The sequence below is a fragment of the Pseudochaenichthys georgianus genome, chromosome 23 (assembly GCF_902827115.2).
Source record: "Pseudochaenichthys georgianus chromosome 23, fPseGeo1.2, whole genome shotgun sequence".
NCBI classification, from domain to species: domain Eukaryota; kingdom Metazoa; phylum Chordata; class Actinopteri; order Perciformes; family Channichthyidae; genus Pseudochaenichthys; species Pseudochaenichthys georgianus.
Window position 1 is genome coordinate 18834753 of NC_047525.1, and position 24796 is coordinate 18859548.

Consider the following 24796-nt stretch of genomic DNA (forward strand, 5'->3'; position numbering starts at 1 on the left):
TAGAAACAAAGTTGTTTCTGTCCTTTAAGTAGGATTCAAACCAATTTAGAACTGTTTCTCGAAAGTCCCACCCAGTTTTCCAGTCGGTCTAGTAATATGCTGTGGTCAACATTGTCAAACGCAGCACTGAGATCTAATAATACTAACACTGAAGTTCTGCCACTGTCTGTGTTTAAGTGGATGTCATTAAAGACCTTTACAAGAGCAGTCTCAGTGCTGTGGTTTGGACGAAAGCCTGACTGGAACACATCAAAACAGTAATTTAAATGCAAGAAATTACTCAACTGTTGAAAAACAACTTTTTCAATGATTTTACCTAGAAATGGAAGGTTTGATATGGGCCTGTAATTGTTCATTACTGAAGCATCTAGATTATTCTTTTTTAAGAGCGGTTTAATGACTGCAGTTTTCAGGGCCTGTGGAAAAATACCTGAGTGAAGAGATTTGTTTACTATATGAAGTAGATCTGAGGCCATGCAAGGCAAAACATCTTTGAAAAATCCTGTTGGAATAATATCAAGGCAGCAGGAGGAGGACTTCAGAAGTTGTATCATGTCCTCTAGGTTTTTATTATTAATCTGATGGAATTGTGTCATGGGTGAAGGTTAATCGATAGGTTAATCCAATGTGTCTGGTCACTTTGAAATGATTACTGATAATCCATCATTCCATTTTGATGTCAATAACGGAGTTTTCATATATACGTAGCTTCTATCATGCTACTAGAGTGTATGACAGCTTCCGGTTATGGGAATTCTGGCTACGCATCACTCATTAACCAATGGGTAATGTTTAGATGGATTTTAGGAACTTCCCCTCGATGCTATTGGCTCTAACGGTTACAAAGAGGTGTCAATCATCAAAATCGACCGAGGGGGGCCAGATATGGAAAATGCACCCAAATGACAAATTTTTTGCTAAACCTCTCTAAAAAGGTCAAATGTCACTTATTTTTGCATCAATCTTGATACAGGGTACTTATTATATGTTATAGTTTGGATTCCTAAAGCTTTTAGTCTACTATCCCATTATTTAAGGGTGGTTTTCACTATAAGTAATGTTTTTCTTTTTGGACGGATACTATAATTTAAAAATGTTTGCTGTGTTCAATCTGAATTTACTTTAAAATAAAAAAACATCTATATTAATTCTGACTCTTCTACATCCAACTCACAGGTTTATCATTGCTTTGAGAAAAAATATTATTAATTTACCCCTTTTTAGAAGTCAAGATATATAGTCAATTTTTCTGGGAATGTCATTTTCGAGCCTGAGGCCTGAAAAACAGGCTCGGGGCTTAACTGCCAGAGCCCTCTTCTAACAACATTAAGAAAAAAGAAAATGATCAAAGACATTTAACACATATACAGCTGGAAATGTATGTTACTAAAACAGCAGCAGCATGTTATAGATTGGAAGCTTATTAATACTTTGAGATACGTGAGTGACAGGCATTAAAAAATGCTCAAAAAACACATTTAGTGGGGATATGCCATAAAGTCACCTAAGTTGAACCCCTGATGCAAAAATAAGTGTTATGAGCAAAGTTTGGCATATTGGAAATACTGTCCATAAGTCAGTACACAGCCACACCAAAATTAACATTCTATCCGAACGAAGGGACAATAAAACCATTCTTGCTTTACTCACAGAAGTTTGCCGCTTCATTTAGGGCAAATCAATAAAATCATCTGAAACCATGCTAACCCAAATATGATCTTACAGGACCTGTTTTGGTTAGTACATTGAGAGATGTAAATGCACTGCACAACTGTCGCCTTCTTATCAGTGATATATGTGTGTTCATTTTGCCTCTACTTGGGCTTTAGCCAGCAGATTACAAATATGTTTTCATTCTGTGATGATCCTTTTGATGATAGACATCTGCTGATGTTACACTTGTTGTGTGTGAGTTCTGAATCAGATATCCAATCTGCTGTGGACCCATCGGGCTGAGCGTTGTTTGTTCCCGAGCATAGATGTGATGCGTTTGTATGCATTCATTTGAAAAATAGGCCAGTTCCCATGAGAGTCTCTATCTCTCTATCTCTGCTGCCACGTCTTTTCCTGTCCGTACATTTGTTCTTGTTTTCACACCCACCTCCCTCCTTCTCTATTTTTCTCCAACCATTCACTCTTCCTTTCGCCTTTCCATCTTTTTCTCACTTACTTCCTGCTCTCCCTGCCTCTTTCTGTTTCTCCGCTCTCACACCTCGTCACTTAGTTTCTTACTCAGTGAGTCGGTCACTCACTCACTCACACACACACACACACACACACACACACACACGCACGCACGCACGCACGCACACACACACACACACACACACACACACACACACACACTTGTTCATTTTCACCCACTCACTCACCAACACAAACACTTACTTCCTCGCTCAATCTCCCTTTCTTTCATTGTTGCCTCACAGTGGATCCTATCTTTATGCATACTATGAAGCTACTAAATTAAATCAGCGCTCCATCTATAAGAAGCACTCTGTTCTGTCTCACAGGGGAAAACCTTCTTTTCAGTTCTGCTTCACACCCTCATACAAATATATAGGTTTGTTATCATCACTCACCATTAACTGCTTCTCTGTCAGTCAGGCACCCATCTTTGTTTTCTCTGGAATTAAAAAGAAAGGTTTTGAAAGATCTTTACCAGGGTCTTTTTTAATGCAAGACTCATTTTAACCTACCTGATCTGACAGTATTTGCCTTAATCTTGAAGTGAGAAATAAGTACATTTCCTCATTTAAACATGATTTATTGCTACCTTTCTGCTTTAATCATTACCAAAACGTTGTACCTTCTGCCAAGCATCATGGCAAAAATCCTAAAGGTTTGACATTATATGGGAAGAACTGCAAGTAAAAGTTATCTTTGTTGCATTATCCAATTTTGTATAGCAATGTTGCACAATGATAAGTAACAGTAGAGCAGCAGAGCCAATAATAATTATTTCTCATAGTATTGACGAACAATCTTTGTGAGTGCTTGACACTTTCAGAGTATACTTACTCTAGATTAGTCATTTGTAGCTTTTTAAAAAGCCACCAATGAAGTCATTTAAGACCACATGGGCACTCCCAGGAGTCAGCAGCCTTCAACATTTTTGAGTAATGTGTCAATAAATGTCAACTACGAGTCAGCGGCCACCTCCCACCCCCACACATGTGAGATGGGCTAGCAGCAGGGAGCGTTTGAGAGGAAGATGGTGTCGAGCGTACACATGTCTATTATCTATTTCAAAGGGAAACAGCAATCAGGCCTGTATTCGTTTTGAGTATTACTTATTTACTCGTCCTTAGCAAACACTACATCAGTTTACATTAGAAATGTAATGTAAAACTGACGGAAGGAAATTGACAGTCTTAGCAACCACCTCTAGAAACACTCAATATTTGGCTGGTGTCTGGCTGTAGGGGTTTATCTCTTTCCACTTTTAACCAGTGATATATGTAAATGACTACCTGTCAAGTTAGTGACATGCGATACAAGAACTAAATACATAACGCACCTGTGAAAAGTGTATTTTCTCCTCCACCTGTCACTCTCTTAACCCGTTTGCTCCCTACAGATATATCTCTATCTCATATCCTCCCCCCCTTCAAGTGTCTTCTCGTTGCATCTGTCCTTCTCCCAGGCTGACGGCTGTGTTGTCAGTCACTCTTCTTTTTAATGTGCTGAATGAGAGGTTTGGAATGAAACATGACTGTAGTGTCGATCCATGTTTGCATTTTCAGACCGGGGTCAGGGCCGGATCACACCTTCTCCTGTTGGCTTCGCACCGACACTCCGCAGGGTCTCTTATATAAAAGCCAGTGGGTGTGTTTGTGTGTGTGTTTATAGGACAAAGAAAGATGACATCTCTGTTGCTCAGTGTGTGCAAGAAATTGAGTGAAGCTCCCATCAACCTGTCTGATGTGTCTGCACAAAGGCAGATGATCCCTCTGTGGAGGTTTAGTCAAACTTAAATTACTTCCATGCTATCTGACAATTACGGATAAGGGTGCTGACCTTTATACTTATTATCATTGGCAGTGTTAATGATGGCGAACTTGGATTGAAAGGTTATTCTTCTCTCTGTAAATGGCTCCTTATAATAGCCGCTCATAGTGAGGGCTATTTTACATTATATTGATGTTGGTAGTGTACTCAGGGATGATATATGATTCTGGTGTGACCAAGCCTAAAGTCAACCGTTTCTTTAATTTCCGATCAACTGATCAAATGTTTCCAATTTCATCTTCTCCCAAAGGTTAAGGTAATTGGACCAAATCTAATCCTGTCACACCACTTAATAGTTCCACTGTGAACATATTTATCAGATATCTGAGGTATTTCTCCTACTTACATTTGCTATTGATACAAATTAATTATTCGTCAATAAAAACATATATTTCTTGGCGTTATATCAGACAATTGCAACTACCTTGGGGGACTGTTTTTATTCAGGTCCTGCTTGGCTGCCTAGGAGTGTTTTTGTGTCACTTTGGGATGTGTGTTAATAGTTGACAAAAAGGGAAGTGGACCCAGAGATGTCAGTTGTATCCCTGTTGACAGCTTAAACCTGTACGGTTTAAACAGAAACGTAATGAATGTTATCAATATCACGGAGAAAAATACGATAATAACAATAACGATTTAAGAAGTTTGACTTATTTCCAGTTTATATCACCGAATTTAGGATGCAAATCCAACACTTTACTGTCAGTCAAGTTCCAATCACGAAGAAAAGCAGTCATTATAATGCTTATTTTCAGAAATAATTTGCAGACAAAGCTGGTCCCAGAAATGAATCTGCCATTTTGAAGAATTTTAACAACAAGCCAAAATAAATACAGTGAACATCTTGCACCACAATGTCCTGTGTGTACTCATTATAATAATGCATTGTCAACAAGGGAATCATTTCCACAAGGCTTCTCAACAGCACTTCTTCTTGGATTGATCTCTTGTTCCAAAATGTCAGTTTGTTTCCAACAGTATTCCCTCCACGCTGCGAGATGACTTGCAAAAAACAAATGAACGGTAAAAAGGCAAACTTGATGCTCCTTGCAGATGACACCACAGCAGGCTGTTATTCACAGTTTTTTTATTTTGTGTGTGTGTGTGTGTGTGTGTGTGTGTGTGTGTGTGTGTGTGTGTGTGTGTGTGTGTGTGTGTGTGTGTGTGTGTGTGTGTGTGTGTGTGTGTGTGTGTGTGTGTGTGTGTGTGTGTGTGTGTGTGTAGGGAGCTATAAGTTACTTACGTAACCCCAGGGCTCAGAGTAACATGTAGTGAGATGTCTCACTATGGGATGCGCCTCAACGCGTATGCAAACAGAAGCATCAATCTCATTACGCCAATCCTGATTGGCTGGTGATCTTGACGTCAACGTCAGGGAATCCACCCACCCTTTAAGTAGCTTGCGCTACGACGCAGCGTCATTCAAAATAAGCACCTCTTCTCCCTTCACCATAGCAAGGAGGGCCGTCTGGTGAGACATATATACGCCGGGATCCGGAGTCATGGATGATCCTGCAGCCAGTCCACGAGTAGAATGAGCATGCAGGCCCGTTGGTGCCTGCAAACCCTGACTCGTATAAGCCAGAGCAATCGCTTCCACAATCCAGTGGGAGAGCCGTTGCCTGGTAACGGGCTTGCCCTTCTGAGGGTTAGCCCAGGATATAAAGAGTTGGTCATTACAACGAAACTCTTTTGACCTGTCCATATAGGTGCGTAAAGTACGAACTGGACACAGCAAATTCGCTGTTCCTCAGAGGAACACAGCGGCGGAGGAAATGCCACAATGTCAATGGGGGTACATGAGCCAACCACCTTAGGTATAAAGGCAGGGTTGGGCTTCAGCAACACTCTCGTTTGCCCCGGGGCAAACTGAGTGCATGAAGGATGTACAGAGAGGGCATGAATGTCACTGACTCGCTTGGCAGATGCCAGAGCCAGTAACAGCACTGTCTTCAGTGACAGGTGTTTCATGTCAGCTTCTTCCAGGGGTTCAAATGGAGGTCGAGTGAGCCCATCTAAAACCACTGCCAAGTCCCATAAGGGCACCAGTGACCTGGAAACAGGGAGGAGCCTGCGAGCCCCTTTCATAAAAAGGCAGACCAAAGGATGTTGGCTAGCCGTCTTTCCCTCAAAGCCCACATGGCATGCAGCAATAGCAGCCAGGTACACTTTGATCGTAGAGAAAGCTCTGTGTTTGTCAATTAAGTCCTGCAGAAATGATGAAATCACCCCGACAGGACATTGAAAAGAGATGTGCCCTTTTTGAAGGCACCACTCCTCAAACACCCTCCACTTACAGTCATAGAGAGACCTGGTGGAGGAAGCTCTTGTACTCTGAATAGTGTTTATCACCTTCTGAGGGAGCCCCACTGTATTCAGATTGTACCACTCACGGGCCAGGCCCATAGTGCCAAGTGCTCTGGGCGTGGGTGAAAGATCGCCCCCCCGCCTGAGACAGTATGTCCCTGCGTAGTGGAAGCTGCCACGGCTGCCCGCACAGCAGCTGATATATCTCCGCCAGCCAGTACATTGCAGGCCAGTGCGGAGCTATCAGGATAAGTGTGTGGCGTTGTTCCCTCACTCTGGCCAGAGTTGGGGGTATCAGAGCCAGGGGTGGGAACGCGTACAGAAGGACCGGAGGCCAAATGTGCGCGAGCGCGTCCACGCCTAACGGTGCGTTTAAATCGCGCATTGAAAAGAACAGCTGACATTGAGCATTTTCTTTTGATGCGAACAGATCTACCGTGGCTCGGCCGTAACGCACCCACAGCTGACTCACAATCCTTGGATGTAGAGTCCAGTCTGCATATAGTGGTGCACCTCTGGACAGCAGATCTGCCTGAGGTTCATCACTCCTGGTACGTGCGTCGCTCTCAGAGAGAGGAGACGTCCGCAGCTCCATAAGATCAGTTTGCGTGCCAGCATGTGTAACTGGAGAGAACGCAAACCCCCTTGGCGGTTTATATACGATATTGTGGTCGTGTTGTCTGTCCTCACGAGGACATGATGTCCTCTGAGAAAAGGCAGAAAGCGTTTCAGGGTGAGGAACACCGCTAAAAGCTCCAGATAATTTATGTGTGACGGTTGGAGGTCTCTGCTCCAGCGACCCCTCACAAGTCGACCTTCGTATATATCCCCCCAGCCCGTCAGACATGCGTCTGTGGTGACCACCTTCCGCGATAGGACAGCACCCATAGGCACGCCCGGTACTAGAAAAGTCGGGTGTAGCCAGTGGCGCAGTGCCGTTACGCATTTCATAGTGACCATCACTCTCCGCGCGCCATGACGCGCGGGGTCCAGTCTGAGGGCAGCTACCCAGCGCTGAAACTCCCTCATGTGTAAGCGTCCCAGTCGTACCACCAGAATGGCTGACGCCATGAGCCCCAGTAACCGCAGACATGACTTGAAGAGAACATATTTGCGTGGCTGGAAATGAGCGAGGCAAGCCCTGAAGGCTTTCACTCTCTCTGCTGACAGGCAGGCTGTAAAGGGCACCGAATTCAGGCGTTGGCCCAGGAAGAGTACAGTCTGAGCTGGAGACAACATGCTCTTTCCTGTGTTTATTACGAAACCCAGGTCGAGCAGGTGTTTTACGAGGACATTCGTCTGCGTAATAGCCTCTTGCTCCGACTGTGCGAGAAGGAGCCAATCGTCCAGATAAGTTGCCAGGCGAATACCCTGTTGTCTTAACGGGGCTATCGCGGCTTCCGTACACCGTACAAACACTCGCGGGCTGAGAGACAGACCGAAGGGAAGTACTCTGTACTCGTAACAGACACCCTGAAAGGCGAACCTCAGATATTTCCTGTGTGGGTAATATACTGGGATGTGGAAATACGCATCTTTCAGGTCGACTGATGTGAACCAGTCGTTTTGGTGCACGAGACGCAACAGAGATGTGTGAGTGAGCATTCTGAATTTGTATGTTTTGAGATATTTGTTCAGAGCTCTCAAATCTAGTATAGGCCGAATTCCGTTCCCTCCCCGTTTGGGAACGAGGACATACTTGGAATAAAAGCCGCTCTGACTCTGTTCGGCGGGTATTATCGATATAGCCTTCTTTTTTAGTAGCGAGAAAATCTTGCTCTAGAATATGGGCCAACTCTCCCCGGGCCTGTGAATACAGAATGCCCGAGAAGTGAGGGGGGGTGACAGTGAATTGGAGCCTGTAGCCCCGTGTTACTGTCTTGAAAACCCAAGCAGAATCTGTGAGCATCCTCCACTTTTCGCTTCTCAAAGCGAGCGATGTCACAGCTCCGTCGTCTGCCCTCAGTGTCTCTATTTGTTGTGTTATGGGGCCCTCTAGTGTCTCAACACGGTGGTACCCCAGGTTGACAACCCCGGCCGACACTGCGCATGCGCGTGGCGGTGGTGCCTTCACAATCCCGTCTATTGTCCGCCTTTTGAGAGAGGCCGTAGCCGCTCTCAAAAGAGGGGCAGACGACAGACTGTTTATTGTTTTTATTGTTTTTCTTTTCATTTTTATTGACTGCGCCCTTGGCTTCAAGCCTGGAAACGACAGTGGAAAATGATTTATTTTGAAACAACAATGATGACATGTGTTTGTGTGACTTAAACAGGCAGCGGAACTTGCTGTCTTCGATGTTAAGTCCATTTCCCTGATGGCGCGAACTTGAGGATGACGTTCTGGCATCACTCGAGGCGGCGGGAAGATGGGGGCATGGTGGCACCCCGAAAACACATGAGCATCCAACACTGGAACGTGCTCTGGAGCTGGGGAACAGGGAACTTCCAGCTCCTTCATCGAGGAGAGGAGAGGAGGCTGTCAGGCCGCCCGTTTCTTCTTCCTCACCTGGTGGCTGAAATCCTGGGTCGGCTGCGCCTGAGCGGCAGCTGCCGGAACCGGAGATTTTCTTGGCCAGCTCCCTCTTGCCTCGTGCCTGGGCTGGGGACCCGGGACGGGCTGCGGTCTCTGCTGCTTCGGTATTTTGAACCGGGCAGGACGTGAGACAGCTTGAGTGAAGGCCTGCCGCGGGACCATTGGAGGTGGCGGCTTGACCCTTCGGGGGAGACAGAGCTGGAGAGCCTCGTCTCCCTTCCTTTTTGACTCGCATCTCAGCTGCATTGAAGCTATAGCGGAGCCAAATATGCCCTTGGGAACAATAGGCATGTCCAGAACATCCTCTTTAGGATGCCTAAAGGTGGCAATGTCCTTGATCTCATATTCTCAAGGAACTGCAATACTTCTAACCTCTCTGTAAACCCGCTCCACACATCCGATCACTTCTTCATTTCATTCTCTCTACCCCTTTCCAAACATAACAAACTAATCTCTTCTCATCCTGCACCTGTCCGCCGTAACCTCCGTTCCCTCTCCCCCTCTACCTTTGCCTTATCGGTGCTCTCAGCCCTCCCTTCCTCTGACTCGTTCCAACTCCTACCTCCAAACTCTGCTGCAGAAACTCTCCTCTCTACTCTCTCTGTCCTCTCACATCTCGGCAGGCTCGTCAGTCCCCTCCTGCTCCCTGGCTAAATGACGCACTGCGTGCTAATAGAACCGTCCTTCGGGCAGCTGAGCGGAAACGGTGGAAATCCAAACACCCTGACGACCTCCTAACCTATCAAGCTCTCCTCTCCTCTTTCTCTGCTTCGATCTCTCAGGCAAAAAGCACTTTCTTTCAAGATAAGATCCAATCTTCATATTCCAATCCCAAAAAACTATTTCCCATCTTCTCCTCCCTCCTGGACCCTCCCAAAGCCCCTTCTCCCTCCTCCCTTCTGTCAAGTGCCTTTGTTAACCACTTTGAAAAAAAGGTTGATGATATTCGCTCTTCTTTTTCTGACTCACCTTTACTCACTGCTGGGTCACCAGACCCTCCTTCCACCCGCACACTAACCTCCTTTTCCCCTCTCTCGCCAAGTGAGGTTCTTACCCTCATTACCTCTGCCCGCCCTACCACCTGTCCTCTGGACCCTATCCCTTCAAACCTCCTTCAGACTATCGCTCCTGATATTCTACCGTTTCTCACCCATTTCATCAACACTTCTCTAACTTCTGGTCACTTTCCAAACAGTCTCAAGGAGGCAAGAGTAAACCCTCTCCTAAAGAAACCCACTCTCAACCCGTCTGATGTTATAAACTACAGGCCTGTCTCTCTCCTCCCGTTCCTGTCTAAAACACTTGAACGCGCTGTCTTTAGACAACTCTCCTGCTATCTCCATCAGAACAACCTTCTGGATCCGCACCAGTCTGGTTTCAAGGCAGGTCACTCCACAGAAACTGCCCTCATTGCTGTCACTGAGGAACTGCACACTGCTAAAGCAGCCTCCCTCTCCTCTGTCATCATCCTTTTGGACCTGTCTGCTGCATTCGACACGGTGAACCATCAGATCCTCCTTCGCACTCTCCAAGAACTTGGAGTTTCAGGCTCGGCACTTTCCCCTCTCACCTCATACCTCAAAGACCGCACCTACAGGCTAACTTGGAGAGGGTCTGAGTCCGACCCTTGTCAATTAACTACAGGGGTCCCTTAGGGCTCTGTTCTTGGTCCCCTCCTCTTCTCCTTGTAAACAAACTCGCTCAGATCTGTCATTAGCCCGCATGGTTTTTCATACAACTGCTACGCTGACGACACCCAATTAATTCTGTCCTTTCCCCGCTCAGAGACCCAGGTCGTCGCACGCATCTCTGCTTGTCTAGCTGACATCTCTCAGTGGATGTCCGCTCATCATCTCAAGCTCAACTTTGACAAGACTGAACTGCTTTTCCTTCCGGGAAAAGATTGTCCCACTCTTGACCTGACAATCAACATCGGCACCTCTGTTGTTTCCCCGACTCAGACTGCAAGGAATCTGGGTGTGACCCTAGATAACAACCTGTCCTTCACTGCAAACATCGCTGCTACAACCCGCTGCTGCAGATACACGCTTTACAACATCAGGAGGATGCGTCCCCAGCTGACCCAGAAAGCCACGCAGGTTCTGGTCCAGGCTCTCGTCACCTCACGCCTAGACTACTGCAACTCCCTCCTGGCTGGTCTACCTGCATGTGCCATCCGACCTCTGCAGCTCATCCAGAATGCAGCTGCTCGCCTGGTCTTCAACCTTCCTAAATTCTCCCACACCACGCCGCTCCTCCGCTCCCTCCACTGGCTTCCGGTAACTGCTAGAATCCACTTCAAGACAATGGTACTTGCGTACCATGCTGCGAATGGATCTGGCCCTTCCTACATCCAGGACATGGTTAAACCGTACACCCCAGCACGTGCACGCCGCTCTGCATCAACCAAACAGCTCGCTGCACCCTCGCTGCGAAGGGGACCCAAGTTCCCATCAGCAAAAACACGTGGGTTTGCTATCCTGGCTCCAAAATGGTGGAATGAGCTCTCCATTGACATCAGGACAGCAGATAGCTTACACACCTTCCGGCGCAGACTGAAAACTCGTCTCTTTCGACTCCACTTCGAGCGATAGAACTATTAACAAAGCACTTATATACTAATAAAGGACTGGCTTACCTAAAGTCAGTTGAGTAGCACTTGAAATGTTTTGGCTCTATGAAGCCTGATGTACTTATATGATTCTGTTTTCTTCAAGTTTGTATTTTGTTGGTCGAACGCACTTATTGTAAGTCGCTTTGGATAAAAGCGTCAGCTAAATGCAATGTAATGTAATCCTCCGCGGGTGGAACCATGGTGAGGTTCAATTGGGAGCCCCAGCTTGACACAGCGCGGGGCTCCGCTCTCGCGGCTCTTGCCGCCACCGGGTCCCAGCCTGAAACGGCGTGGGGCTCCGGTTCAACGGCTGTCGCTGTTGTTGAGCCCCAGTCTGACACAGCACGGGGCTCAATCTCTGCGGCGGACGCCACCATGTCTTGATTGCCGGCCGGCGAATCAGCGGACATGAGGGGTTCCTGTCCCGACAAGCTAGCTTGGCGTGCTAACTGTCGGTGGAGGCTCTTAATGGTGAAGCGGGTACAATGGGGTTATCCATAGCCTCCCGGGCATGTTCCAGCCCGAGGCAGGACGAACAGACCTGGTGTGAGTCTGTGCCTGAAATCTTAAACTCACAGCTGCATAGCCGAGCCTCCGAGTCCCTGACTCCTCTGGTGTGAGGGAGAGAAGGGTCCATCTTCGATCGCCGGGGTGTCGGCGTGGAGTGGACACGTTAGTAACAGGTCAGTTACTGAGAGAAAAAAAAAATCCAACCTTGCCGTTAGTCTGAAAGAAAAAAAGGCGACTGTGTAGATTTTATTCTTTAAAGAATATTAACTGGTGTGTTAATACCTTTTTTTATCTCTGTCTCCTCTGGTGTGAGAGAGAAAAGAGAACGTCCTCTTTACCGTGGTGTCGGTGTGGAGGGAAGAACAAACTAGCAACAGGTATGTTACTAGCTTGAAGAAAAAATCAAACCTTACCGTTATTTCGACAGAAAAAAACGGCGAGGCAGATTACAATATTAACTGGTGTGTTAATATTGCTCAGTCTTCTTGCAAAGCAAAAAAGTAACCGGCAAGCGCCCGTCGACCGAATGTTAGCTTTGGGTTCAGTCTGTGGACTGTTAAGCTAGCCCGGTTACTGATACATCGAGATGTGCTCTGAAGCGAGAAGAGGTGTTTGAATGACGTCGTAGCGCAAGCTACTTAAAGGGTGGGTGGATTCCCTGACGTTGACGTCAAGATCACCAGCCAATCAGGATTGGCGTAATGAGATTGATGCTTCTGTTTGCATACGCGTTGAGGCGCATCCCATAGTGAGACATCGAACGGTGTGTTATGAATGAGAACTGGAGAAGTGCAAATGGAACACAGCAGACCTCTGAAAAAAAGAGTGCTTTTAAACCCACTGCTGCTCCAAAATCCCCTACTTTCTTCTTTGAGTGTTCTTAAGTGTATCCACATGCATGTATTTTTGTCTTTATAAGTGCCCATTTAGTACATGCATCTGCTAAAGTATAAAAGTTTGCAAATTTGTATAAAACCATCTGTAACTTTTATCCCCTGCCAGAACGTGTGCTATTGTAGATCAGGCTTTAACAACCAGAATTTAAAATCAACTTCCCCTCTGAGACTGGATAGCATGCCAGAAAAGTAAAGAGTTGTTATGCAAATCCATTAAATTGAATGTCTTTGTTTTTGGGAAGAGAGAGAACAAGAGAGTGATCTTTCTTTTGAAGAGATGAAAAGCAGTATTCTAATTGATCTTTCAAGATACAGACAATGCAGGAGACTTTTACCATTATTTTATTTTTGGGAAGTAATCATTCTCCATAGGTTTAATGTGTGTTTTTAAATATGGCTTTTGTGCATACCTTTGTGGGTGAGAATCAAGCACAACATTTCCATAATGGCACGTTAAACAAGGTCCTTCTAGAATGTAGGTACATCTGTCTATGCGGCCATCATGTTCCATGTTTTTTTCCCTAAATTATACTTACACGTTATCATATCTGAAGGGGGAAATTGACCCCGTGCAGTTGTCTGTATCATTGACCGCAGACTGTTTAGAGTCTTGTTGATGATGATTGCAGGTAATCTGCCTACGTGGAGCAACATGGTGCCAGCGTTGCATCTAATTATACTGTCTGGGAACAGACTAGCAGAGAGAGTGGAAAGAGAGGGAACAAAGAGCCATTGAAAGACATTATTTATAGCTAATTGCTAACTTTTAGATGAGTGGCTGGTACTCAAGTAGAGAGGCTGTGATTGGAAGAAGAGTGCTTGGCTCTCAAGGATAGTTTGTGGTTGACTTGTCTCGACTAATCATGCCATAAATTAGAATATTTCGAGAATGTTTTTGTATTATTTATTTGGTAAGAATAATTCTGGAAGCGTTGTTAGGCCTGCGGACTTTTTTGGGTCGGACTCACTTTACATTTTACTTCTCAATAAAGTGGTTTAAAGCAATAATTTGGAAATCTTTACCTGCTTTATTGTGATGATATTGATAGCATCTCATGTTGTTAGCTAAATATGATTTTTAATAATATGCCATTAGCTGAAAAATATGAAGACTGAAAACACAGTAAGTAAGCTAAAACAAAAGTGTAGCTAGCTACTTCCCCATGTTTCCAGCAATTGTGCTAAGCTAACAGGTTTATAACTCTAGCTATAGCAATACTGAACAGACAAGACCTGTCAAGATGTCAGATTGTTACTACATGGTAATTGTAGTCAAAAATATTCAGAGTTACCTAATTAAATCGTTATTGAACAGAAAAATAACTATGATTTAGCGAGGCAGTAGTAGCCACACAATGTTGTAGCTAGCTAGTTACTGCTTCACTTTATCATCACTTAAGGTGTGTGTTGAGAGTAGGGTTGCCAACCGTCCCGTATTAGCCGGGACGCCCCGTATTTGAGCCAAAAGGGGCGTACGGACATTGTTTGTCCCGGACTCCGGTGTAAAAATAAAAAATATTTTTCTGTTTGCGTGCAATGCAGTGTGTCTGGCTGCGTGCCTGTGTGTTTGTGTGCTGTATGCGAAGGGTGCTAGGACCGCTCAGTTGACAGGGCAGGCACCAGGGGCGGACTGGCCATCGGGACGTTCGGGACGAATCCCGATGGGCCGGTACTGAAGTGGGCCGGTCGGACGATGTGGGCCGGCCGGTAACCGGCAGGGCTCGACATTAAATGGCCCGCTGGCCCGGAAGCTCTATTTAGACACCCCGGGTCAGCATAACGTACTTTCCACTTGCCCGCTCGGGCCACTAAAAATATTGCTTTAAAAAAAAAAAATGGTCCTGTGGTATTGGTATTTTGACTAGCAATTTAGTTAAATTGTTTCGTTTATAAACGCTACAACATAGCGTTCCGTGAGTCGGTTGTCGTTGTCGTTGTCAGCTGTTTGCTGCGGAGCGCAGCGGGAGCAGGCTCCTTCACTACAGACTATCGCGCCACCTAACCATTCGCCAAATGTTTTTAATACCAGCCGTAACCGGCCAAGTGCCGGGCAAAAAACAATCTTCAAATAAAAGAAAGTCACTGGAGGAGTTAAATGAGAGTGACAGGGAGTATGAGAAGAAGAGGGAGAGAAAGTTTCAGCTTGATCGATGGAGTTGGCTGCAGTGACACGTCCTAAAACCCTTTTATAATCTATCGATTAGATTTATGATTCGAAAATTATAAAAGTAGGGTAGACATGTGGAGATTATCCGGCTGAACAAAACGTGCATTTATCAAACAGGTTTGTTTTCCACAGACCTTATTTCCAGCTATTTTCCAAAACCCTTGTCGAGGGAACCAGCAGCTTACTTCCTGGTTTTCGGACGCGTCACTGGCTGCACCTCTCCATATGATGCCAATAGAGAACCGCAGTGACGCGTCCTAAAACCCGGAAGTAAGTTAGCATTTTTAGCACTTCCGGTTCCTTCGTCAAAAAAGCAATGTATTTTCTCCATAGGGTTTTGGAAAATAGCTCGAAATAAGGTCTGTGGTTGACACAAATTTAAGAGATAAATCACGTTTTGTTCTACGACAGTAGATACATCAGCAGTGACCCCACTGGTGATTTTTGAAGAGTTTACGTGTCTGAAAAACGATGGTTGTTACCGAGTGGCTGAATAGGACTACAGAAATTGTCGAGGCCGTTGTACGTCATTACGCCTACACACGTAAACACTCCCGCTAAGTTTGTTTTCCCCTGTGTTCTGCTTGAAAGCAAGTACCTGCCTATCTTTAGTAGCCTATCTGTAGTATCTTTAGTATCTGTATATCTATATCTTACCATTAGAATCTCTATTTTTGAAATGGTCATTTTTAACACCGTAGTTTTACAAATTATAGAACAATTAATTACCAGTGTTTTCCAATTTGACTCGGCAGTTCGTTTAGTTGGCTAACGTTAGCTAAAGCTAGCGCTACTAGTTAGCTACGCAATGGTTTGTTGCTTTGCTCCGGGTTGCTCGTTCTATCGTTTCCCGGCCAATGTTTTCCAAAGGAGAGTCTGGATTCGTGTCATGAGGTAAGCTGACGTTACATTTTTGTCCATGTCACGGTGAAATGTAAATGATGGGTAGTGACTGTATCGCCGTTTTAGAGATGGCACTACTGAAAAGACCGCAACATAAGTAAAGATAATGAATACATCCTATTAAAACCTGTGTGGCTTATATGATAAGTCTAATTAGTACAAGCAGCATAACGTTTCACCATGTAACTAAAGATTGTAGTCAGGGAAATCAGTTTGACATATTGAACTAATAACAAATCACCTCTGGCTGGCAGAGAACTCTCTGCTCCATAGCTTCTCTTGGACGTAAAATCACATTTACATTTTACATTTATATTCAATTTAATATTCCATCCCTAACATACTTTTGTATATATAATAACTTATATTTTGTTTTTCTTGTTATGCTGCTGCAACACAAACATTTCCCCAATTGGGATCAATACAGTAATATCTTAATTAATTAAGAAATATAACTATTATAATCAGTGTAGCAGCTGACACCTATTTTCAATATGGATTAATCTACCTTTATTTCTTTAGTTCAATTTTGATCTATAAAAATGTCAAAATAGTGAAAATGTTCACGAGACAAAATGCAAGGTTATATCTTTAGATGTTTTGTTTTAGCCTATGTACTGTATGTCTTAATGCTCTTATATGTGACGGTGTGACTTCCATGAAACTAATATTTTATATCTTCCCAACAGACGAGCTGACAGGAAGCCTAACACTCTAACAACCACAACATTGCAAAGGCGAGTAAATGTAAATTAAAAACGATTCACAATTTCTTAATGTCTTCTTCTTTCTTGCAGTGAGGTGAAGCTGACCTTGCACTTGGTGCCAGTAAGGATGCTCCTCACGCAGGCTGAATGTTTCTCTTCCTTACTGACACAGAAGCCCTTGATTTGCAATGCTTCACTTTGTCATTTCCCTGGCTCCGGAGAGACACTTTACCTCCAGCACAGCAGAAGACCCTACCAGACCATCTGGAGATGCCCCCAACACTCCTGATTGGGAGAGCCACAAACCTGACTCATGGACCTGCATCTGGGATGCAGTGGTGAATGGCCTGACGCCCTCACATTCATTCATAGTCCCCCACTGTACTGTACAGACAAAGCACCATCACGGGCCTGTTGTTGCCCTCGCACCCTGGCACTAAGGGAAGCAGTCACACGCTTTGACCTCAGGACAGCTCCAATGTTGCTGCCAGTCAACCTTCCTTTCCTGAACAAATGCCAGTTTGGGTTGGTTCGCTGACCAGTGGTAGCCACCTGAATTGCCCTCTGTTGCTCCTCAGACAATGCCATGCTTGCCACAATTGCCTCAGGTCCCTGATGCCCAACAGATTTGAGAATTTCAGGAACAGTAAGTGTTTCCAAGCTGTAGTGTTCCTCTTCTGGCTCGGGGGAGAGAAGCCAAGACATTCCTGAGAACCTGCCCCCGAGTCTGTCCCTCAGCCAGTCACGATCTTCGGAGGTGGGCTCTCTTGTCAGCGGGTTGAATGAGTTATTGGTTGGAGGAAATAGCTCCTCCACTGAATGCGTACGTTTAGCTGCCTTTGGCTTCTTCCACTGACAGGGGGTGTCAGTGCAGCTGAAACTGTGGATGGCAAAGATGGCTAATGCAGCCGCATGACTGCATTTCCATTCTCCACATGGGCATTCACATTCTGTGGAGAGAATTCCCTCTTCTCCTGTAGATAGTGATACCTGTGGTGGTGGGATTGTTTTATTATTTAAAATATATTTACATTTGTAATGCCTTCCCAATTATCCCTTTAATTGTTTATAGCCTACTGTATGTTTATTTCATGGATATTTCTGTGTTTTCTGGTCTGTAATATTTGTAATCTTGGGGCCTCTTCTCTTTAACATCTGCATGCTACCACTGGCTCAGATAATGAAGAACAACAAAATAAGTTACCATAGCTATGCAGATGACACACACATTTACGTAACCATTTCACCAGGAGACGATGCTCCAATTCAAACACTGAGTAAGTGCATTGAACAAATCAATGACTGGATGTGTCAGAACTTTCTCCAATTAAACAAAGATAAAACTGAGGTAATGGTTTTTGGAGCCAAGGCAGAACGTATAAAAGTTAGCGCTGAGCTTCAGTCTGCAATGTTCAAACCAACAGATAAAGCCAGAAATCTAGGTGTAGTCATGGACTCTGACCTGAGTTTCAACAGTCACATTAAAACAGTTACTAAATCAGCCTACTATCACCTAAAGAATATATCTAGGATTAAAAGACTAATGTCACAGCAGGATTTGGAAAAACTTGTCCATGCTTTTATCTTCAGTAGACTCGACTACTGCAATGGTGTATTCACAGGTCTCACTAAAAAATCTATTAGGAAGCTGCAGCTGATTCAGAACGCTGCTGCTCGAGTCCTCACTAACACTAAGAAAGTGGATCACATCACTCCTGTTCTGAAGTCTTTACACTGGCTTCCTGTGTGTCAAAGAATAGATTTCAAAATACTGCTGCTGGTTTATAAAGCACTGAATGGTTTAGGCCCAAAATACATTTCTGACCTCCTGCTAAATTATGAACCATCCAGATCTCTCAGGTCTTCAGGGACTGGCCAGCTTTCTATCCCCAGAGTCAGAACTAAACATGGAGAAGCAGCGTTCAGTTATTATGCTCCAAATATCTGGAACAAACTCCCAGAAACCTGCAGGTCCGCTGCAACTCTTACTACTTTTAAATCCAGGCTGAAGACTTTTCTTTTTGTCGCTGCTTTTAATTGAACTATTCATATCTTAAACTGCACTGTAACTTTTATCCCTGTATTTTTTCTTTTAATGTTTATTTTATTAGCTTTTCTTAATGACTGGTTTTAAATGCCATTTCTTAATGTCTTTCATTTTTTGTAAAGCACTTTGAATTGCCATGTGTTGAAAAGTGCTATATAAATAAACTTGCCTTGCCTAATAAAGATTTCATGTGACACATAAAATGGATTTGTTGATGGGAATTAATGTGAATAAATTAACTCTAGGTTAACGGTACTCTTGCTATAACTACTCACCGACACTCTATAATCCTTGTCCCTCATGCTAGCCCTGACAACACCGGTAAGTACACCTTCATCGAGGCTGCACGTGTCCTGACTTGTAGTGGTTCTCTCCTCTATCTCCATTCTTCTTGTCATCTTTGTAAAACGATATCAGACTGGTAATTGACACAGCCATGACTTCTAGTTAAATTCAGTGTCGCTAAAATGAAAAGCTTTGTTAAAATATGCAAGCACGCGGAAATCAAAGTCAGCTTTATTGTAAACAAATTCTACATGTGTTATACATCCAGAAATATCGTTTCCCACAGTGTGACATCTAGCCTATACATAAAACAAAACAAAAAGGGCCTAGATAACCGGGGTATACAGTTTAAAATGTTAATATATTTAAAGTGATCAAAGTTTCAGTGCAAGTCAGTTGAAACGATCTTAAGTTGGCGTGACGTTGAAGTCGTGCGACCCTGCTGCTGTACTGGCTTGTAGTTCGTTTATAGCATAACGTTAGCATTTCGGTTTTGGCGACTAGATTTATGATTAAAAAATTATAAAAGTAGGGGAGACATGTGGAGATTATCCGGCTGAACAAAACGTGATCCCTCTCTTAAATGTGTGTCAACCACAGACCTTATTTCGAGCTATTTTCCAAAATCCTATGGAGAAATTGCATTGCGTTTTTGACGAAGGAACCGGAAGAAGTTTACATCCGGGTTTTAGGACGCGTCACTGCGGTTCTCTATATAAACAAGGTCTTCTGTCGGCTCTGTACATCAATGCCGACCTATGCTGACAAGTAAGTGAAGAGTAGAGTCGACAATATAAAGTTATTGGCGAAATGTCCCAGCAGTTTAGGATAATGAAGGTTCAGGTTCTAATCAAATCAATTACATAGCCATTACATGTCTAACTCCTAATGACAGGAAGGCAGAAAGTGCAATACAAATAATAATAATAGCAGACATTTTTTAACAATGACCACAATATCATTATTTTAATAAACCAAATATGAACAATTGAGGAAAATGAGGAAGAACTGATGATTCAAATGTTGTAGTACAAGTAATGTAGTTAGTGCATACATTACTATTGCAACAAATGTGTTAATTCTCTTCATTATTAGTCGATTTTTTTTTTTGGACGAATGCTCCGGGCCAGTTATACATTATTTACCCTTAATGTCTACCGCTAGTAAATTGTCTACCCGTCCGTCCGTCCGTCCGTCCGTCGACAATTTACTAGCGGTATTTACTGGCGGTACCGCGGTGGGCCGGCGGTACCGAAGTGAGCCGGTCGAGAGTCCCGGGCTGATTTGTAGTCCCAGTCCGCCCCTGGCAGGCACAATGCTCGCACAATGCTCGGACGTGTGTGTGAGATTTTCTCCGGTGGGCCGCGGGCGCGGCATCATTGTTTGTGTGGCATGTCAGCCTGTTCAGTCGTGTGGGAAAATAAGCGCTGCCGGTGGATGAGGTGATAATGAAAGAGGAGAAGAGAGAGAGGATGTGGTTCTGGGTCCTGGCCTTTCTAAAAAGAAAATACTTGTGTCTTACAACAAACAGTGGAAGAAAACACAGTTGGGTAAAGCCCGTGAGTGGAGATCTGTCTCGGGTCTTCTGCATGTGTGTGTGTGTGTGTGTGTGTGTGTGTGTGTGTGTGTGTGTGTGTGTGTGTGTGTGTGTGTGTGTGTGTGTGTGTGTGTGTGTGTGTGTGTGTGTGTGTGTGTGTGTGTGTGTGTGTGTGTGTGTGTGTGTGTGTGTGTGTGTGTGTGTGTGTGTGTGTGTGTGTGTGTGTGTGTGTGTGTGTGTGTGTCAGTCAGCTCAGCTGATTGATTGGAAAATGCTGGGGAAATGGTTGGTTGAAGGATAACATTAAGTCTAATAATGATGTACCGTGCATGTTCACATCATGTATACTTTGCATTACTTAATACCATTTTTCAAATATTTCTTTTTTAACATTTTGGACAAAATAGCCAATTGTACATCGAGGTGCCCAGATGTCCCTCGTGCCCACCTATCCGATTTGAACATGCTGATGTACAATGTGATGTAGTAGCCTAATCGCCTAAAGCCTAAAATCGCCTAATGCAGGTGTAAGACCATTGTGTTTGTATTGTGTTATAGGTATGCATAGTTTTCTATGCATTTTGAGGGTTTTGGGGGGTTTGACCCCCAAAAACATTTTCGAACCCTAGGGGCTGGCTCCCCCAAAAGAATTAAATAACATAACCCTAACCCTAAAACCGAAATAAAGTAACAAAAAAAAGTAACTAAATCCGCCAGAAACCCGAAAATCTTCGCACGCACGCGCGCGGGGGACACATGCATGTGTCCCGTTTCTCCATTTCTGGAAGTTGGCAACCCTAGTTGGGACTGGGAGACAAACAGAAACTGCAGAAAAAAGAAAAAAAACAGGCATTATTAGAAGGATTATCGACAATATAATCATATTTGTACCGCTAAAATATTATATTTCCTAGTAACTCGGTGAGTACAGTGTTTAGTGTCCCTAAATAACGGAAACTGGCTAACAGCTAAACTGGAAATAGGCTATCCTTAAATGTTGCTGTTTTTGGGACCTTTGCAGTTTTAGACCTGACATGTAGTTGTTTTAGTGTCACAACAACAGTTACTTATTCATTTTTTTGTCTGTCTTTGTGTCCCACAGGTACTACAGCGCCACAATCCTGCAGATGTCAGGAATTCGAGACGACCGGCTGGCGATCTGGCTGGCTGGGCTCGCCACCCTCACTAACTTCCTGTTTACCCTGCTGGGAGTGTGGCTGGTGGAGAGGGTGGGGCGCAGGAAGCTCACCTTGGGCAGTATCATAGGTAATTCCCTCATAAGCCCACATTAGGTAATTAGGGATGTCTGCCAGTCATGTTTGTATGTAACATCTTTATTGTTTTTCCGACAGGTACATGTTTAAGCTTGAGTCTGCTGGCCATTGGTTTTCTGATGTCTGCACAGCACAGTCCTCCTGTCACCTTTCACCCATTGGACCCGTCTATGGCCAACTCTACCTGCTCCAAGTACCAGTGAGTATACCCACAGTTCACTTCAAAATTCAACCAGCTACACTGTTAATGGAAACCGGCTCCTCTCTTAAAAAAACCTGTCATCTCCATTTATTACAAGATAATTCAAATTACTCCCACTGCTACTTGCCATCCCAGAGATATAAAGTTAAATTGAGCTTTACAATTTTCAGACATGAAAACAACTCAATAAGCAGGTGTCCAATGAGGATTGAGTAGCACACGTGTTACAAATTAGATCATTTTAGGAATGTGTGTGTGATTCAAAGAGTATTCTCTCCACCAGCTCTTCACTGGAGTTAATATAAAGTGTGATTGTGACATTATGCACAGGTCTAGATGGAAATAGAGAGCTATGGCAAGACCGCTATTCACCCCAGCGCACTTCTGGTCTTTGTAAAAGCACTCAATAATTTGCAAGGTCAGAACATCAATCCAGAGTGCAGGAGAGCACACTCACCGATGGAGAGCTTCAGAGAATGAAACCCAATGAAATCAAAAAGGACATTTGCTGTTAACTTATTGCAAGTTTTGACACACATTCACGCAGATCTTTTAGGGTAAAGTTTGTTGCTGGCTATGTGCCCATTACGAAGATCAGTTTATATCACAAGGTTTGTATATTAGATGAGATAAGGCCTGAGTCATATTATTTATCAGGGATTTACTAGTTTAAACAAATAAAACGGTGGGCTGTCATGGAAACAATACTGTCAAGATTCTGAGTAAATATTTTGATTTTTGATTTGATATACTTTATTAATCCCTGTGGGGAAATTGTTTCTCTGCATTTGACCCATCCTAGTGTTAGGAGCAGTGGGCTGCCATTTTGAACAGCGCCCGGGGAAATATTGTAAGTAAAACTCTATAAAGTCATCTCCCGATGCTTGGATCAGCTGCAATACACTTCATTGTTGTCATTAGCAACACAAGGCAAACACACAAAGCACAGAGAGTGTTTTCGTGTAAGCCAGACATCCGATGCCTCCTAGTCCCAATTTACTCTCACTTACTCGGACACAAGATGAAACTCATGTGTAACGACGGCCTTTCATCACAACAACAAACGACGCCTAATGGACTCGCTGTCCGGCACCCACATGCTGTAACACACACACACACACGGAGGTAATTTGAAGAGATGAGTACTTTTACCACACTGTAGTGGCTTCATTGAGTTCACTTTACTCCACATGAGCCCACATGAGCCCACACGTGCCCTCGCTCACCACGGCTGAATCTAGGACCACCAGAGACACTCACCAGTGGATCAGACACCTGATTTAAGGGTGTATTCAAAAGGTGTTTCGGGTAGGATTTGACTATAGCTTACTAGGCTGGAATGACACAGGCATTTAGATGTTTTTCCTTTTAAATAAATAAGTCTACATTCTCAATGCTATCTTTGTTGCTTTTGCTATTTCTATCTATTTCATTTTTAGTTTTGCATAGCACATTCAGTAAATAGGTCCTTGAAAATTGATAACTACATACGTATGTTTTGCTTAAAGATAAAGGGTAAATCCAGCTATAGGTCATCACGAGGTAATACATGTAGACGTAGAAGACATCAAAATGAAGAAGCCTTGTGCTTGTTTTATATTGCTGAGCTAAATCTTCCCAAATCTAATTTAAAGCTGCGTTAGTATCATTTTGTACAGGGCAGCTTACATATGTGCAGATAAACAGTGCTTAATCCATCCCTTTGCACACATTATATGTTAGCCAAAGGGAAAACTATATAGCTTTATTCATTTATAAAATATATATATTATACACATGTTCTAATTGCATCCTTTAAATCTAGGCTGAGTTGCTGCATGTCTCTCCTCACCTTCCCTCTCTATTCACTTCTGCTTGCCTCTGGTACTAATACATGGTATGATTTTCGTTTGTTTGTCCTAAGTGTGAAATAAGAGCAAGGTGCCCTGCACACAGGGAGGCTGCAGCCTGTAAAAATAGACCTGTGAAACAAAACACACATTTCGTGCTCTTCCATTAGCAACAACAAACTGTTATAAAAACATAGTGTCCCTTGTGAAGAAGGTGTTTGCTTCTTACATGTGGATTGCTTTAAATAGACGAGCAGAGGGATAAGACAGGGTAAGGATAGTGAATCCAACAGTATTTTGCTTTTAATGAAGATTCATCACTTCCTGCAGTCCTTTTTTAACTTCATTTGTGTAATGAGGCAAGTCTCAATTAAAGTCTCAATTAAAGTCTCAATTAAAGCGGTTGAAGACCTTTTCTATAACCCCACTTTGTGAAGTAGAACAGGCCAATAAGTGGTTTTTAGTTGGACTGCAACTCAATACTTGGAAAATATGTATGAGAATGGATTCATTGATTGACCGTGTTCAGGATAATTCAAGTTGGCGTGTTTGGTTTGCAGGCTGTGTGAGCCATGCATGCTGGACCCTGGATGTGGGTTCTGTTACCGTGAGAACGTCTCAGCGCTCCTCACCTCCTCCTGTGTGCCAGTCAATAAGGCCTCCACGGAGCACGCAGCATGGGGCAGGTGAGTCACAGGATGCCGAGGATGGAGTGTGTGCGTGTGTGAAGAACGTGTGTATTATTTATATATTTAATGTTTTGGTTGAATGTGAAATACTAACTGTTTCTTCCTCATCCAGATGCACCAACTCCAGCCTGATGAGAGATCAGACTTACTGGGCCTACAACTACTGCCCCACCTCCTACTCCTGGCTGGTGTTGCTGGGTCTGATGTGCTACCTGGCTGCTTTCGCACCAGGTAATACATCGAACCTGTGATTGAGGTTCACTATACTGTGTGTGGTCCGACTGC

General features: G+C 44.0%; 1 protein-coding gene across 1 annotated transcript in view; it reads left to right on the top strand.

The window, feature by feature from the left end:
- Positions 1-24796, top strand: part of LOC117439165 (proton myo-inositol cotransporter-like) — a 103000-nt gene that overhangs the window by 74490 nt on the left and 3714 nt on the right. Inside the window, exons 5-8 of the mRNA XM_034074937.2 lie at positions 21620-21783; positions 21870-21990; positions 24383-24508; positions 24624-24742. Coding sequence (XP_033930828.1) covers positions 21620-21783; positions 21870-21990; positions 24383-24508; positions 24624-24742 — 530 coding nt within the window. The remainder of the gene's footprint in view (positions 1-21619; positions 21784-21869; positions 21991-24382; positions 24509-24623; positions 24743-24796) is intronic.